At 42.3% G+C, this 17,211-nt stretch overlaps 2 protein-coding genes across 2 annotated transcripts in view; one reads left to right on the top strand and one right to left on the bottom strand.

The window, feature by feature from the left end:
* LOC107102343 (vacuolar protein sorting-associated protein 13B-like) overlaps positions 1-11,550 on the top strand; it is a 29,632-nt gene extending 18,082 nt beyond the window's left edge. The window contains exons 10-18 of the mRNA XM_015401601.1: positions 1,056-1,196; positions 1,340-1,568; positions 4,279-4,455; positions 4,727-4,897; positions 5,632-5,808; positions 8,542-8,644; positions 9,654-9,822; positions 9,894-9,974; positions 11,122-11,550. Coding sequence (XP_015257087.1) covers positions 1,056-1,196; positions 1,340-1,568; positions 4,279-4,455; positions 4,727-4,897; positions 5,632-5,808; positions 8,542-8,644; positions 9,654-9,822; positions 9,894-9,974; positions 11,122-11,370 — 1,497 coding nt within the window. The 3' untranslated portion in view covers positions 11,371-11,550. The remainder of the gene's footprint in view (positions 1-1,055; positions 1,197-1,339; positions 1,569-4,278; positions 4,456-4,726; positions 4,898-5,631; positions 5,809-8,541; positions 8,645-9,653; positions 9,823-9,893; positions 9,975-11,121) is intronic.
* Positions 11,551-11,970: 420 nt separating this feature from the next.
* The window catches only part of rgs22 (regulator of G-protein signaling 22), a 21,630-nt gene continuing 16,389 nt past the window's right edge, over positions 11,971-17,211 (bottom strand). Inside the window, exons 13-20 of the mRNA XM_015401598.1 lie at positions 16,230-16,289; positions 15,649-15,846; positions 15,350-15,529; positions 15,212-15,271; positions 15,011-15,121; positions 13,122-13,209; positions 12,182-12,272; positions 11,971-12,106 (exon numbers count right to left, since the gene is read on the bottom strand). Coding sequence (XP_015257084.1) covers positions 12,091-12,106; positions 12,182-12,272; positions 13,122-13,209; positions 15,011-15,121; positions 15,212-15,271; positions 15,350-15,529; positions 15,649-15,846; positions 16,230-16,289 — 804 coding nt within the window. The 3' untranslated portion in view covers positions 11,971-12,090. The remainder of the gene's footprint in view (positions 12,107-12,181; positions 12,273-13,121; positions 13,210-15,010; positions 15,122-15,211; positions 15,272-15,349; positions 15,530-15,648; positions 15,847-16,229; positions 16,290-17,211) is intronic.

Raw genomic sequence — 17,211 nt, 5'->3', positions numbered from 1 at the left:
AAGGAAGGAAGGAAGGAAGGAATAGACTGAGTAAGGAAGGAAGGAAGGAAGGAATAGACTGAGGGAGGGGGTTTGTTTCTTTTAGGACTGAACATTATTTTAGTCCATCAGCTCTGAAGAGAGGCACTCCCTTAGCATTCTGCTGCCACCACTATGTTTCTACCAACTACCTTCTTTGAGGTGTTTGATGTTCCCCAGACTTTGGTTGTTGCAAACTATCATTTGTTGTGGTTTTCTCTCAATAGTTCATCTATTTTTTGCCCCCCTTTCAAAAAAAGGCGAGACTCGTGGTTAGACCTGTTAAAGGCCCGTTGGCTCTCATCTGATCCTCTAACTACAGAGACACCACAGGCCCCATGAAAAATGCTCTAGCAGTCTTCATTTTAGCATTTAGTAGTTTAGGTCATTTTAGGTCTTTTGGCAGATTCCCAGTTGGGCTCTAATGTTTACATTTTTCGGGTGATGGATTGAACAGCAGAGTCCACAGCTTTGGAATTATTAACGTTGTTGCCTGGCAGTTAGAAGGTCATCTGATGCACCTGATGCTCTCCCTGCACGTGTGTGAATTCACTCTGGGTACTCCAGCTCCCCCACCGCTCTGTAAAATCTCTGATCTGATTGCTGTTGGAGGAATAGGCATCTGCTGATGAGCCTGTATAGACAGATTAAACTTTCTCTCAGCTCTGTCTGCTGAGCTCCTCGCTCTTTACGAAGCTGCTAATTTCCTGATGTTGTTTAACAAACCTGCAAAACAGCCAAGTTTCTCCTGGGATCCAGAGAAACAGGTCATCTGCTCCGTCTCTGTCTGAAAGTGCTGCATCCATTTAAACCTTCTTCTGCTTCACGGCCAGAGACACAGACAAGATGCAATGAATAGATGGAAGTTTGTGTTGCAATCAGAGTCCAAATTCTATTTCTATTTATTACAGGAAACATTGTATAAAACAATATATTTGCATTAAATTAGTCTTTCTCACTGTGAGAAATAGTTCTGTTAATATTTCTTTGTTTTATTTGTAAATGATTAAGCTGTGATATCTTTGTTTTCACTTCAGGTGAATTTCCAGCTCCAGCCTGCCAGAGTCTACATCGAGGACACCTTTGTTTACTACATTAAGACCCTGTTTGACACGTACATCCCCAGCCGGCCAGAGGAGTGGAGAAAGGAGAGAGAGCCTCTGATTCTCCCTGAACAGGTGGGCTGCTCATCCAGCCTCCTCTGCTGCTGCCTCTCTTTGTCTCATAACACCTCAGGTTTATGTCAACCTTAAGGAGAGCAGCCATGTTCTCCAGAGGGGCGGGACTAAACTGTGATGCTCGTCATATCTTCTGTCTCCAGGTGGTTCAGTCCGTCCAGGCGCTGGTCCACCCGGTGCGGCTGCAGAGACTCACTATCCAGCCGGTCCAGCTGCTGGTCAGCATCCACGCCTCCCTGAAGCTGTACATCGCCTCCGACCACACGCCCTTGTCTTTCTCTGTGTTTGAACGAGGGCCGCTCTTCACCACCGGCAGACAGCTGGTTCACGCGCTCGCCATGCACTACGCCGCTGGAGCGCTCTTCAGAGCCGGTGGGTCTCTCTGGGTTTGTCACAGTATCAGATTGACTTTGCTTTGTTCCTCAGTCCTGATTTACTGTCAGCTGCTGAGTCATGGTTGGTCATTCGTTTGAAGATCAAGTGTAAGTAGACATCTTGGGACCCGTACTGCTGTCCAGTCAGAGCCTCCCACACATGGTGTGATTTATCCCCGTCAGAAATGACTGCTGCAGCAGCACGCCTTCTTCCCTGCTGTCTGTCATTAGAGCCCTTATTTCTGCTCGTATTTCAGCACATCACCTCACTGGCGTCTTCTCCTGGAGTCATCAAAGACAGGCAGGCTGTGATGGCATTGCACTCTGATGCTGATTAAGAGGAGAACACAGTGATCTCACATCACACGCTCCAGCCTGCGAGAACATAAAAGCCTTCCAGAACGCTGGAATCTTCTGACGCACCAAAAGTGTCCATGTGCGTGTTTATTAGCAACGATCAGCCCTCTAAACAGTGTTTTCTGTTTGACTTTTCACTTTAGCAAAACCACAACTCTTGAGCCCCTATAAAGCAGGCAGGACCACTGGTTCCCACCGGATTTGGTTTCCTCCCATTAGAATCCATCACTCCAGCACAAATTGACAGAGGAGCAGGGCAGAGCAGGGGCCTGGCGTCTTGAGAAATGGCTGCTTGATTTTTGCGATGCAGTTCTCAGAGCATAAATATCAGCGAGCCGTGCCATCTGAGCGGGACTCTTCTGGATGAATGAGGGAGGTGAGATAGTAGGAGGCCGTAAATCTCAGGGCGGCCCTCGCATGATTACATGCAGGTGTAGCTTTATGCGTGAAAGGTTTTCTAGTTCTTTGTATTCCTGAGATAAGCATTTAGAATGATTACTTCAAATTGTTTTTGGCAAGAGGAGGATGGTAAAGGAGGGTTTTTTTTTAAAAGGCACGCACATGGTATCCTCATCCAACAGGAAATGTTGGAGATGGATTTCTTTTCTGCTGGATTCAAAACTTGTGTCAGAAGTTCGAAACGCTACAGCTGAATTTGATTTGAAAATGATCCTTTATTGCATAATTGAGCCTCCTGTTATTTAAAATTTAGATATTTGTCCAGAGTCCAGGTTTTCCAGGTTTACTGACTGTGAGGAAATGTTTTGGCTTAAGAAACCCATTTGGGGATGACTGGGAATGAAAAAAATCCACGAGGATGAGGAAAATATGCACCAAGAATAACGTGGAGGATTTTTAATCTCCAGGTTTTTGTTCCTCATGGTCCTGCTGTTCCAGTTTTCTATCTTTGTAGAACAAAAAGATGTAAAAAAAAAAAAAAAAACAAACCCAAGAAACTGCTTTATTTATGTTTTACTTTGGCTTGTAATATATTCAATTCAATGCAGTTTATTTATATAGCGCCAAATCACAACACATCTTGTCATCTCAAAGCACATTAGAGAGACAATTCAACCAAGATAGGTTCAAAGTCTTCTATCTAAGGAAAACCAGTTGATTGCATCAACCCACAGCAGTCACTCATACTAAGCATGTTTGTAGCGACAGTGGGGAAGAAAACTCCCTTTTAACCGGATGACAGAGTGCACATACAGTTAATCACAGTAAGAGAAACAGGACTACACTGAAAAAACAGGCCAAACAAAGGTGTTGATGGCAGCAGCACAGCTGATATTTCTCTCCAGGATGGAGTCACAGCCAAACAGGAACAGACCAGATGAAGCTACTATGATGAGAGAAAGCAGAGAGAGCAGAACGTTAGAGATTGAACTAATAGATTCTGCAGAATTAGAGAATAGAGATAGAATGAAGCAGAATGATGTAAAGGGGTCCCTATGTCCTCCAGCAGTGTAAGCCTATAGCAGCACTCTGCTCTTGCTCTTTTTCAGCTTACATGAACTCCAGGCATCTCTTTGATTTATTTTGGTTTTGTTCATTAAGACCCTACTGTTACAGAAAGTAACTAACCTTTAGCCTCTGCAATTTCCTCCACACTGAAGGTGCTGAACAGGCACTGTTATATTTCTTGAAATGGGCTTTATTTGAGCTGGTAAGTAAAATGATCCACCAACAGGAGGATTGTGGCTCACTTTTTGAAGAGTCACTAGAAAGTGTTGTTTATGCTTACAGTTTAGCTTAAAAAATCTGCAAGGATTTTCTATAAATATAGCATATCCAGGAGGAATTATCCTACTCCTGTATCAGAGAAAAGCAACAACAACTACACAAATGCATCGCACAGCATAGGAGAGTACATTTCAGCTCTACACTTGCTTCTCATCAAATGACCTCTTTGACAACCAAAATGTTCAGATTTTTGACAGAGAGGACTGATGGTTTGAAAGAAGCCATTTTGGTTAAAAGAGGAAACCAATAACTGAACGATGGGGGGATCCTGGAGCTCAGTCATTCTTAGCCAAATGCAAAACCCATAACTACAAAAGACTTAGAAGGATGGGCCTCCATGTCTCTTCAAAACATTAGCGTTCCAACTACAGATTGTTCTGGTGCGAGTCAAGAGAGTTGCCAAAGTGCTTCAGGAAACTGAGCAAACGTCTGGTTGCCTCTGATTTAAGCTTTTTTTTTGTTGTTGCCATGACCAGGATGGGAATTTGAACAGGCGCTCTGTTTCCAGCTGATTTTCTCTGATTTTAGGGTTAAACTAAACCCTCTCAGGTTGTTTAATAGACTCAGGCGGAACTGATTGCTTTCTGCTCTGCTCTCCGTCTCAGGTTGGGTCGTGGGATCTCTAGAGATCCTTGGAAGTCCCGCCAGCCTGGTGCGCAGCATTGGGAACGGCGTATCCGACTTCTTCCGCCTTCCATACGAGGGCCTGACGCGAGGGCCTGGGGCCTTTGTCAGTGGGGTGTCCAGAGGGACCACGTCTTTTGTTAAACACATCTCAAAAGGTGATAAAAAATATCTTCTCAGTTCTTTTTCTCCTTTTTTTTTTGATTTAGTTTCTTTTTAAATTTCAAAGAGATCCACATAACTTTAGCTTCTGTATTTGGGTCAGGACACATTTATTCATTTGGACTCTGTGCATATTTTTGTAATTTAGCTTTAGTTTTTTGGTAGATAATCGGATTTGCTATGAACTAAAACCATAAGTCCTCTAACTCTCTTTCATTTCTTAAATTCCTGCAAACACTAAATGTTGAAAGTAAATGTTCCCTCCAGGCACCCTGACATCCATCACTAACTTAGCCACTAGCCTGGCGAGGAACATGGACCGCCTGTCCCTGGACGAAGAGCACTACACCAGGCAGGAGGAGTGGAGACGGCAGCTACCGGAGAGCCTGGGGGACGGACTGAGACAGGGTCTGTCCCGACTCGGGATAAGCTTGTTAGGTATGCGGACACAGGGACAGGTTCCCATGCTTTTCTTTCAACCAGCGTGTTTTTCTGTCTTGACGTTTGTGGCCGCTCAGCATCAATACTGAGAAAGGCATTTTTTTGGTTCAGCTAGTTATTTTCCATTGCCCCCCTGCTGCAGCATTAGGTCACCCAAACCAGAGAAGAACATTTTCTCCCCGCTGTCCAATAAAACACAGCAGCACATGTGTTACAGAGTGCAGTGGGAGCGGATAAACACTGAAACCCAAATCAGAGCCACAAATTAACACGCTGTGCTGCCATCGTCGTCAAATAAAGCTTCTATCTGTTAAAGCCCCCGAGGTCCAATCAGGATGACTCCTCAGACATGAAACCATATGGAGTGAATTTTCTTCCATTATTGTTGTCAGAAAAGAACCCGCCTTATGGAAATTTGAAAAATATGTAATCCAGAAATGAAACATGATCAAAAATCTTTTTTAAGCATAACTTTGCTGTTTTCTCAGATTATTTCTTTTTCAAATTATTTTTGTGATCAAATGTTTTTAAAGTAATTTTTTTCCAAATACACTTTTTCAGAGTTGAGTTTAACAAATTGCATTCTTTTGAAACTGCGTTTTATAGATAACATTCTCTTTACTTCAGCGTTTGTATTTTTTTTTTAATTGAAGACGAAGCAATCTGTCAAACGCAATTTGAAAAGGTTTCAGTTCATAAAAGATCAAAGAGTTTTTTTCTTGTTCTTGCAGGAGCCGTAGCGGGCATCGTGGACCAGCCCATGCAAAACTTCCAGAGGAGCTGGGAGGTGCAAAGCTCAGCTGGGAGCAAAGCGAAGGGGGTCATCTCTGGAGTGGGGAAGGGGATTGTGGGCGTGTTCACTAAGCCCATTGGAGGAGCCGCTGAACTCGTGTCCCAGACTGGATACGGTGAGGCAGATAAGTTCAATACTTAAAATAAATCATCAAATAAATAAAATCGTACACATAGGCCAAAATTCATCGTGAAAATGCATACAGCGACAGTGGAGAGGAAAAACACCTTTAAGTGTATACTGTGCTATTTTTTTCAATCGTTGCATGCAGCTACAGCTCACACTGTACCACGAAACTGCAGGGTTGTCGTACAGTGTGAGTTCACAGCTCACAATGTGGGGCCTGACGCTTTGATGCGATCTACCTGCTCACACTGTACATCTAAAAAGCACGTGGGACTCAGCTCTGCAGTGAGATGGCGCTACTCTGACTCGTCTATCCGGAAGCCAAACAAGTAGAAGAGGAATATGAAGCTAACTAGAGTGAAATGCGCCGCCTTGGCAATTTGTGCAACTTTGAGCTGAAAGCCCTAAAAAGAAAAATTAGACTTAGAAGTGTAGAAACAGGATTCATAGAGTTAGAATAGCTAGATCCACGTTCAGACTGAGTCACTTTCTGCTCTTAATTGAAGTCTTTCTGTGTTATTTTCACTTATAGTTATACAGTATACAGTAATAACTTACGGCTGAATTTCCCTCCTGTTATATAAATGAAAAAACTGCTGTTTTTTTGGACCACACATTCGGCTGCAAAGTGAAGTTTGGCCCTGGAACAATTTATTTAGCCAAGCTCCAGATATGCGAATTATGTAAAATGTTCTGAGGAGCCCGAGGCAATAATAAACACGTCCGAATTAGCATGTCAGGAAAATCACGAATCCGTCAGCGAGCCGATAGTCCCTCCTTCGCTCACATCTCAGCCTCACACAGGAGGCAAGTGTTTATTAAAGCTGGACCCTGGAGAGAGCTGCCGAAAGACCCCCGACACACACGCTTATGTGCCTAATCATACATGCACAAACACTGGTTGGTCCAGGCGGCTTCGCTCTCTGGAGTTACTTAGTGTTTTATTAGAGAGCAGGGTTTGAGTGAGGGTCAGTGGCTGGTGTGTGTTGGCGCTAACAAGTCCTGGCTTCAGCACATAAACCGCCAATGAGGTGAACAGCTCCATATAAGAGCGATTCCTCCCCGGAGCCTGGCTCTAATCTGCCTGACCCTCTGAGCTCAACAGATTACAACGCATGAAAACAAACTTCAATACACACACTCACACAGAGCTGCTGCTAAAAGGTGCAGAAGCTGACACAAAGAATCATCTACTAAGTTGTTATTCTAGTCCCACTAAAACATTGCAAACAGCCAGGGTATCGCCGCTGTGACATCAGTAATGGAGTCCGCTGTTTTCTTTAAGGATCAGCTCGGACTATTGGGTGACCTCACCGGCTTGTTGCTGCAGTGCTGACATAAAGCAAGCTGAAAGAGAACTGACCGCATGACTCTGAGTGGGCATATGGGCTGTCCAATCCACTTTGCATCTGGAGCACTTTTAAATAACACTGTGCTGCTCAAATCAAGGCAAACGCATTACAATGAATCACATGTACTCTAATACTGGGAAGCAAATACGGGGTGAGATAACCAGCAATAAAAACCAGGGTCAATTTAAGATTTAAAGTTACAACTTTGCAAAACTTCAAGTACAAAATCGACATCCTGTTATATTCCTCACCAGTTGGTGGCAGTAGTGCACCTGAGGGTTGTTCACCAACAAGCATCAAACAAGGGTTTGAATGCCCGGTGTGTTTCAACTACGTGCTGCACTGTAGTCGACCAAAATCCCGGAAGATTGTGATATTCCCCCCGGACATTTTTTTAGTTATGAAAAGTAGGACATGTCTGGGAAAAAGAGGACGTCTGGTCACCCTACCATATCAACTATTTGGATGTTTCAGTGAGTGAGTGCTTGTTGCTATGATGCGTCTTTGCTCAGCAGCTTCGCTCGTTGTAAACCAACCAATCAGAGCACAGCTCATCTAAATATTCATGATCATACCATAAAAGGAGGAAAACCTGTTGTTTCATTCTAGGGTTTTTAACCAGGCTGCATTAGGGCTCATAGAACAGCAAATATGCCATTTTCAGCCCAACCAATGTTACACACCCTATTCAGAGACCTTAAGGACCAGCACCAAATACCCTATAGAATCATTCTATCACCCCTTTAAAGCTTTAAAAACAACACGACCTTGAAATCCAGATGCAGAATAGTTAAAATGTGCTTTGGATTTTCGAATCCCGTTAAGAGCCATGCCGCAGAGTGCTGGACCAACTGCAGGTGGTAAAGTGTGTTTCGGTTTATTCCCATAAAAAAATTATTGCAGTAATCGAAATGAAAGCCTGGATGTTCTGCTCAAGATTCTTAAAAGATAAAAAAAAAACTGTTTAGGTTTGGATTAGAGGCTGAGATGATGAAAGGCTTTAAGGACTGCATCGATTTCTATTTGGAGTTTAAAATGTTTCGCTTCCTTTGAAACTTAAGAGGTTTTAAGCCAAACAAAGTAAGAGTGTCAGGGAGCTATTGCGAGGCTTCCTTATGGGCATAAAGATGATAGAAGACGCTATGCTTCGCAAAAAGTTGACAAAGAGGAAGAATATAAAGTATGAACCGTATAGGAGCAAGGATAGAACCCTGAGGGACTCCACAAAAACACAGATTGCTCTTTAACATTTTAAATAAACTGAATTCATGCTGAAGTTAAACCACCGTAACCAGAGCTTTTTAAATGTGTGTAAAAATGTACCAATGTGAAACTTGTGCACTGATGCTAACCCTCCTTGCTGTGTTCAGGGATTCTCCATGGAGCAGGTCTGTGGCAGCTTCCCAAACAGCTCTACCTGCCTGCAGAGGAGAGGTCTGCTCAGGCCTCCAACAGCCACCTGAAATATGTCTGGTATGACCCTGAAGCAGTCGCTGTTTTTAAACATCCACATCTTTACTGTCGCTCTGCTCTTTATTCTAAGTGGGGCATGACTCTGAGCTGTTCTTGGTTTCTCTCCAGGAAATGATGTATTTTCCTCCCTCACCCATCGTCATTTCCACTGTTTGGTTTACTTGATATTTTTTGAATCCCACACATGGTAGCCACTCTTACCCCCTGTTCTCATCCAGCCGTGTTAAAAGGTTTTTATAAGCACTCAGCCAGAGCCATGAGCTGTTCAACCGTTCATAGGTGGTCGTCTTTATCATTATGGTAATGAGCTGGAGTTGCTTAAAAGTTGCTGGATTATGGGGGTTTAATACCGATCCAGTTATCTGTTCGCTGACTTCTTCTGAAAGCTGATTTTCCAAGCAGTAGCAGAAACACTTAAGATTTATGAGGGATATTTTTACACAGAAAAAAAACAGAAAAAAAGCTTTTTTTAAGTTTTCTGAAGGGATGGGTTTAGTTTCCATAGCTATCAAACAGTCCATGTTGTCGATACATGGAAACATTCCTCTCCAGCTGTCATCAGCAGAGCGGCTTAGCGGTGTGTTTATATAAACATCTGATGTCCTCTAGTATTTTATTTGAACCGCGGAGCCGTCAAACTGGCTTCCATCGAGCATTCATCACCCACTTTTACAGCAGCAGGTAGTCCATACGTCTGAGAGCTGTAATGCTGAGCAGACCCGAGCAGCGCTCGTTTCAACATCTGTGAGCACCTGCCACCCAAAGTAAACACTGTCAGAGAAACATGGCGGAGCTGAGCGCCATGTCACACAGAGATGAAAAATCGACTAAATTAGAGGACGGATGAAGGCTAGTGGGTCCCCCTTCCTGCGTCCGTAACACGTCAGGAAGCGGGAGCGATATCAGATGTTTGGCTCGCCATCATCTGTGTTTAGGAGGCGTACTTTCTAACTAAATGGAAAATATGAGTGTTTTAATCAGCACGATGTGTTCCTGGGTGTGACAACAGGAAGATGCTGCAGTCTCTGGGTCGCCCGGAGCTCCACATGGCCCTGGAGGTGACTATCGTGAGTGGGTCGGGGCAGGAGCACGCCGGCTGCCTGCTGCTCACCTCTGAGGTGCTGTTTGTGGTCAGCCTGTGTGAGGACACCCAGCAGCAGGCCTTTCCCATCACTGAGGTAAAGGAACGTGGCTCCGCTCTGAGCTCCGCTCGCCTTCTGGGGAAGATCTAACCTCTCATGTTGCGCAGGTGGAGTGTCAGCAGGAGCCGGAGCAGCAGGGCCAGCTCACCCTCACCTTACAGCAGCAGACGGTTAGCAGCGACTCTGAGGTGAGCTGCACAGCACCACCTGGTGGTCAATGGATGTCAATTCTTAGAAAGATCCTTCAGATTTTAATCTGACTGCTTATAACAGGAAAAATAGAAAAGTATTTAAAGTGTGATTGTGAGGAAGAGTTTGATTGTTTAAAAGCATCTGAACTGTAGATGAGAACTGGGTTTGATCCCAGTTTGGAACAGTTCAGGATTTCAAAACCTTCTGTTGAAATGTTTAAAGGGGTTCTAGCTGCTGTAGATCTGTGACATCCAGGAGAAACAGAGACCAAAGCTGCTGTCTTAAACTGATCCAGATTATTCACGGTATTCAGCTTTATGAGAACTTTATTTATCCAGAATTGAAGCTGTTATGTTTCCATCGGCTGGGATTTTACCAGAAGCCAACAACCTTTATGAAGAATAAGAAACGTAATTTCTGTTTTGATTATCCACCTTAAAAGATCTGTCCTTTAACACTTGGACTGTTAATTTGACGCGTGAGGTTTGTCCCCAATGTAATGCATGAGTAGTGATGATGTCATCAACTGAATTGGTTTCTTTGCGATATAAACTCATTGTAGATATGTAAAACTAAAAACAGGTCTAATATATATTTTTTAAAGGCTGTATTGTATGCTATCATTATTTGTGTCGGGTCCTGGCTAAAGGGGCCTGATAGCAGATTCCAAGACACTCAGAGACACGGTTTGTTTAATTTGGCAGCAGAGATGATCTAAACCTGGAAGTTACAGGTCTAGCGCCCCTGGTGGCTCATTACCCTTAATTATTTCGTTTTATTTAGTGTGAAGCACTATTTGTTCTGAGTAAAAGTCCAATTTAAAAATGATTGTTTTAATTTATCTTCTAACTAGCCCTCAGCTTTGGTCTAATTTTGATTGATACTAAATGAAGATTGTGAGAGTTTGTCCCTGATGGTGAGATATTCACTGCTGGTTAGTTGGTCATTATCAGCGATGCGGCGAATGTAAAAGTGATGGGTTTTAAAAATAGTTTAATGCCGTTTTAAAAAGCAGCAGCTTCCCTCTTCCCTTAGGACTCCTCCCTGATTATTTAAACCGAGATCATCTGAGACCAATATGTTGTCATGACAACATCCTTAACGTTCAGCTGTCAGAGCTAACATTCATCCGTCCATCTGCAGAGCGATGGTGTTCGGGAGCGTCTGTCAGAGCAGCAGTACCAGCGCCTGCTGGATTATGTGATTCGAAGCTCCCAGTTCCTCTCGCCTTCCGCCGCTTCGCTCCAGCTTCAGCCTCCAGTGACCATCGCAGAACCGCCGCCGTCTGTCACCAAGTGCTACCGCTATCTGGTGGATCCTGCTTCCGCCAAAGTGTTTGTTAGTAAGTTCACCATAGTGAAGAATAAAGCTTTACGCATCGGATTCCACTGAGGAGGAGAGATTATGAACATTAAAGTCTGACCTGTGCTTAAAATGTAATGTTTGCCTTAAAAAAAAAAACTACATCTGTTTATTTTCTAAATAAAACTTTTGGATGTTATCTTGTTATTTAAGTCTAACTGGTCACTCATGCCTTAGAGATAAAAACCTTTTATTCTGATATATAAATGTGAGCCTGCAGAGTATTGAACACTACAGCAGATGCATCGGGTCTACGTCCCGTTCTCGATGAAATGCTTCGCTCTGCAGGACCGGCGCTTTCTGTTTACACTCTGAAAATTGTCTCATGCCAATTTTAAAAAGTGCAATATTTTCCAGGCTGATAGATTCTAGAGATACCAGCTGTTGACCAAAAGTTTTAGATGTTTGAATAGAGCCGGTTTGTTCCCAGTGTTCATGCCAAACCCTACTGATGCAAACATGTTGCTTTTTATATTGTATGAAATGTTTTCTGTAAGTCTAAACCCTGGAAACACTTTTAATAATAAAGACAAATCACATTAACCTGAAATGTTTCTTTATTTCTAGAGGAGCTAAAACACGAACATCTCCACTTTCACAGCAGTCGGCTCAGACTGGGCCAGGACCAGTAGAGGTTACAGACTGGAAACTGTTTATCACGCCGTCAGCTGCAGCTTTGCTCTCAGTTTACACTCCAGCTCAGATGGCGGTGAGGCTCTTCCTCCATCCTAATGCCAACGTTCGTCTCACCTAAATCTGATGCTTTCTGTGTTTAAAACAAAGGCAGAGGTAATGAAAAACGACTCAAGCTGCAGGTGATGTCATCCACTTGTTCACCTACTCTCTGCCGGACTGCTTAGAGGACATTTTTGATGGCAGTCGATCGTTTTGCTTTTTGCTCGCCGACTTGATGCTGCAGTCAGCAAAGGAGTCTGAGCAGAAGAGAGTTTCTGTGATGAGCATCTGTTCCTGCATTTTAGTTTGTCATGTCTAACAAAGAAGGAGCCACTGTGGTTCCATGGAGAGCTGCGATACCGAATCACTGAGCTCATTCAGTCTGTTTATTTATTCCTCATTTGGTTTTTAGGTGCATCACTGGACTCTAACAAGTTAACAAAGAGAAGACGCATCTTTACAGTTTGATAATTATGGAGTAAAATTATGTTCCATAATTGTTGCAAGAAAAAAATGAAAATTTGAAAACTTTTTTTTACAGTAACAGTTGTTTTCTCATATATTATTTAATATTTTATCTTTATTTTTAACGTTTTTGTTTAAGGTTCTCCGATTGAGTTTAACGAATTGCATTCTTTACAAAGTGTGTTTTACAGCCACATTCTCCTCACTTTAAAGCCCCATATGAGCGCTTCTTGGCCAATAAAATGTTGATGCTAACATCAAAGAGACCAATAGGAAAGCATCTTTGCTCCAGACTGAAGCCTGAACACCAGAGACAAAGAGAATGTGTTCTGGAAAACACAAAGACTGCTCTTCAGAAAACTTCACTTAAAAAACAGAATTTAGAATAAAAATTTAAAACCTGTAAAAAAAAATAAATAAATAAAAATTCATTTAGCAGCACCTAGAGGCAGAGACTGTGTCAGCCATTTTTCAAAAGCGGCAGCCAGATTCCACTTTTGGCTTTCGCTGTTTCAAAGTTTCATTTCTAAATTGCTTTTTTTTCTCTCCTTTCTATTTAGAAAACATGTTCTTTAAGACAATAATGGAACAAACTTCCCCCCATAGATGGAGAGTATGCTGGAGAAAAGTGAAATACAAACCAGAGTTTCTGGGGGAGGAACTCTCACTCTGAATTGGTTTCTTCAGTAGCGCCTCCTTCCTGCTCAGACCTGCCATGCACCACAGCGGCTGGAGGGAAATGTAATGGGATCAGATTTGATTTAAAGATAGCTTCCATCAATCAATCTGTTAACATGTTTGACCTCTGCTCCAGTTTTCTGGTTGATTATTTAAATCTAGCATCTTTAGGAGCTTTGAAAGGTTTCCACCCTGAACCTTTCAGGTATGTGAAGAAGGGAAGACGTTCCAGATAAACTCTCAGTTTAGCAGAATCTGGGATTTTCTTTGGACAGATGTGACCGAGGGAGAAAAAATCTATATATAGATGAGTCATTTTTTCTTGGATTGAGGAGGTAAAAGAGATAATTTGTCAATGGAAGAAGACAATTTACATTTAAAACAAGAAAAAACTATTGTATTGTCTTATTTCAAGTGCATGTTATCTAATTATCTTATTTTAAGAGTAAAAATCCTCATTCCATTGGCAAACTTTCATTTACCTACTCAGATTAAGGATAAATACACTTAATTTAAGACATTTTTTTTCTTATTTCCAGTTTTTCTAACTAACAAAATCCAGTTGATTGCATCGACTCATTGACTCAAATGCAATCCCTCACACCACGCATGCTTGTAGCGACAGTGGAGAGGAAAAACTCTTAACAGGAGAAACCTAAAGTGATTTCACCTCGTTTCATCCTCCCATCAAACCAACATGGCATTGCTTTTCCCCCACTGTTTTTATGCCCTGATCCTCTCCACTCTTTAGCAGAGTTTGGATCGGTGCTGTTAGATATGTCCAAACCTCTGCAGCCATGATGATGAAATTAAGCTTTACCAACATAAAGAAACAAACCCAGCTCATATAATAAAATCATTTAACAGCCTTCTCTTTGGGGTAAAAACACAAAATAAAAAAACATTTAAAATGCATACTTTACACTTATTTTCCTGAGAAAGAGTCGCAGGATTTCTTATCTTCAAAGTCGTAGGGAAACGGCCCCAACCGTTGAATTTCCGAATTCTGAGTGGACTTTACACGCGTGAATAAAGTGAATGTGATTGGTAGTTTATCAAGGGGGCAGGATTGTTGAGGTGGAAGGTTCGCAAGCATGTTTGGTTATGGCTGGTTTGTCAGAAGCATCTTGCTAACCAGTTAGCAACTTAGTGCTAGTAGGTTTCCAATGGGAAATTCCATTGGGACCAAGTAGCACTAAATTGGTGACTTAGAAACGACACTGTCAAGGAACGCTATGGACAGAGGAAACATGCAGGAGGAGGAGAGTTTAGTGTCGGAGGTCGTGGATGAGTCTCCCCCGCATACATTTTTTATTTAGAGGAGGAAAGCGGGACGAAGATGTTGTGGAAGAGGACGCCAGGGCGGCAGAAGCTTGGTTTGGTGTAGAAGGCTTACAGCCGTACATGTTTGAGCCCTTGCCTCGCAACGCTGCCAGTTCTGTTAGCTCTACGCCTGCTGAAGACACAGACATCCATCCCCGTGAACACTGGGACGGAACTCAATGGGAAAGGAAAAGATTCTGATTTCTGATTTCAACCGTTGCGTATATTAGCTGCGACATATGAATCAAGATGGTATGACTGAAAAATTTGATTGACAGATGACCGTTGATACATGATTGGCTGAATTTAGGTGTTCAGGCTGACGTAGAACTAACTGGCCTGCATGAGATAATGAAAAAATAAAACACAGATTTTAAGACAGGATTTTTTTTTTTGAATAGATATTTTCTAACTTTTGGGACAATATGGTCTGATAAAGATTACATTTACATACATGTTTAAGCCATAATTATTTGAAATTTAAAATTGACTTCCCTACGACTTTAAAGATCAGGAAGCAGCTTCTTACCGGCTGTGAGCGCGTCATCAGGTTCTGGCTTTGTTGCCTCAGCAAACTCTTTCCATCCATGTCCTCCAGCTCATCATCGTCCATCTTAACCTCCTCATGTCTCTCCAGTTCCTTTTGTCAAAAATATCCAGGCTTATTTGTAATCTTTTCATTCTAAACTTGTTTCTTAAAAGCTTGTTTTGGATTTCATTTTTTCCTCACCTGTCGCCTCAGCTGTTGAAATTTATCCCAAAACTTCAGCAGTCCCCTAAAAACTGAAATCTTCATTTGCACAAAGAAAGCATGAATTATAAGATATTTTATTTTTCTACTGTGTTCAAACACAAGAGGAAACGGTACCTGTGCCTCTCTGAAGATGTAAGGGCCGGGCTGCTGCCGCTGCTCCAGGATGCGCTGTGCCTGATCAGGAAGGATGTCTATCTGGAGACTGGGGGGCACGGAGGAGTTGATGAAGCAGCTGATTATTGTGGAAATCTTCTGCTGGATGATGCCCAGATCGCTGTGCGAATGATAGAGGTCCTGTATTCAGATGATAAACAAAGCATCAAGTGATGAAATCTATATACACACTTTAAAAAAAAAACCCTTTGATATCTGGAAGGTGGAAAATAAAGCAGGAGACTCTGGATCAGGTTTACCTTGTATCTCTGTGCCTCCACCCAGAAACGTACATCATTTTCCAGGAAGTTTCCTTTCAGGGAGACAAAGTGCTGGAACTGGCTGCAGGTGGATGGTTGCAGAAGAGCTCTCCGAAACAGCATGATCTTTATGGTGGAGGTCCACCAGAGCCCAGGCTGCAGACAGGCAGCAGGTAGAGACCATGAAGATGTTTTCTGCTGTGGAAAGCTAATATAGTTAGCAATAAAGATCTTTTAGTAACGCCGCTGCTAAAACATGGACCAACGTCTCATGGCTGCTGATAAGGAAATGCTTTATTTATATCTGATCATACACTGCAAAAACTGATCTGAAATAAGTTAATTAAATGTTAAAATTTGTGCATTTTCCCTTTAATTGTGGTAAATAAGTTTATCTACCAATGGGATCAGTGTGTTTGTCCTAAAAATCAGATAATTAGACACTAAGGGCTTGAAAATAAGAAAGCAAAGGTTGTCCTTTAAAATCATTTTACTGATTTGGTAAATTGTTAAAGAAAAAATAGATTTTAAGAGAAATTTAAATCTTGATTTTAGCAGGATAATATCTGATTTTTTCTTACCTTCAAAACTGCTTTACTTGCTTTCCTTCGGTGGACTGAAAACCTTTCGGCCGTTTGCAGCTAACACACAGAAACATAAAGGAGTCAGAAATGCAGATTTCTAAATGTCCCTCTGGTTTCCTCTCCGGCTGGAATCGCCTCCCTTTTACCTCCGATCTCTAATGTTCCTCTGCCTCCCGTCTGCTCTGCTCTCTACCCTCCAACCTCCTTTCACTTCTCAGACATCTTTTCCATCCTTACACTCGCCTCCCTTTCCAGAGTGTAAACTTGGAAAGGGAGATGAAGTGTTAAACTTTATCTACCTTTAATTACCTAACGAGAGGATCTGTGTCTCTACGGCTTGTAAACTTGATAACATAATGAGGCAGAGCAGCAGAATCTGCAGTTTATGTGTTTCCGCATAAGTGAACAGCAGGCCAGCGACGGCTTATAGTGTCTGATCCTCTCCTGTGTCTCCTAGAGACGTTTTACAGCCAGAATCAGCCGGAATAAATGAATATCTCAAACATATTTAAAATAATTACTGAAGCCACCAACCAGGCATCTAATGAATCCCTGAAACAGAGCTGAAGATAACGTCACGGCGCAATGAAAAGACTAAGACTTTTTCCACTGATAACAACAATTACTGTTTTTTTTTTTTTTGCAGGTAATTTTACAAATGAGTCATCATGGTGAGTCTAACAGTGGGAAACTCTACAATTCTGTTTATAGAGCCCAGATTCGCAGCACAGACAGGCTGGTTGAAAGTTTTTATCAATGGAAAACCAGCTGACTGCATCCAGTCAGTGAGTTTCCAGGATTCAGTCCTGGAAGAGCATCTGATGACACCAGATATAAAGCCCCTGTAACACCTTCACAATTTAGATCTGATAATGCCTGACGTTCCCTCTTTCATCTGAGGAACATTGCAAACATTAGAAATCTCCTTTCCAGGGGTGATGCTGAGAAACTAGTCCATGCATTTGTTACTTCAAGGCTG

The sequence above is a fragment of the Cyprinodon variegatus genome, unplaced genomic scaffold (assembly GCF_000732505.1).
Source record: "Cyprinodon variegatus isolate N-32 unplaced genomic scaffold, C_variegatus-1.0 Scaffold1236, whole genome shotgun sequence".
NCBI lineage: Eukaryota > Metazoa > Chordata > Actinopteri > Cyprinodontiformes > Cyprinodontidae > Cyprinodon > Cyprinodon variegatus.
The sequence above is the reverse complement of the archived record's forward strand: the minus strand, read 5'-3'. Positions and strand labels throughout refer to the sequence as shown.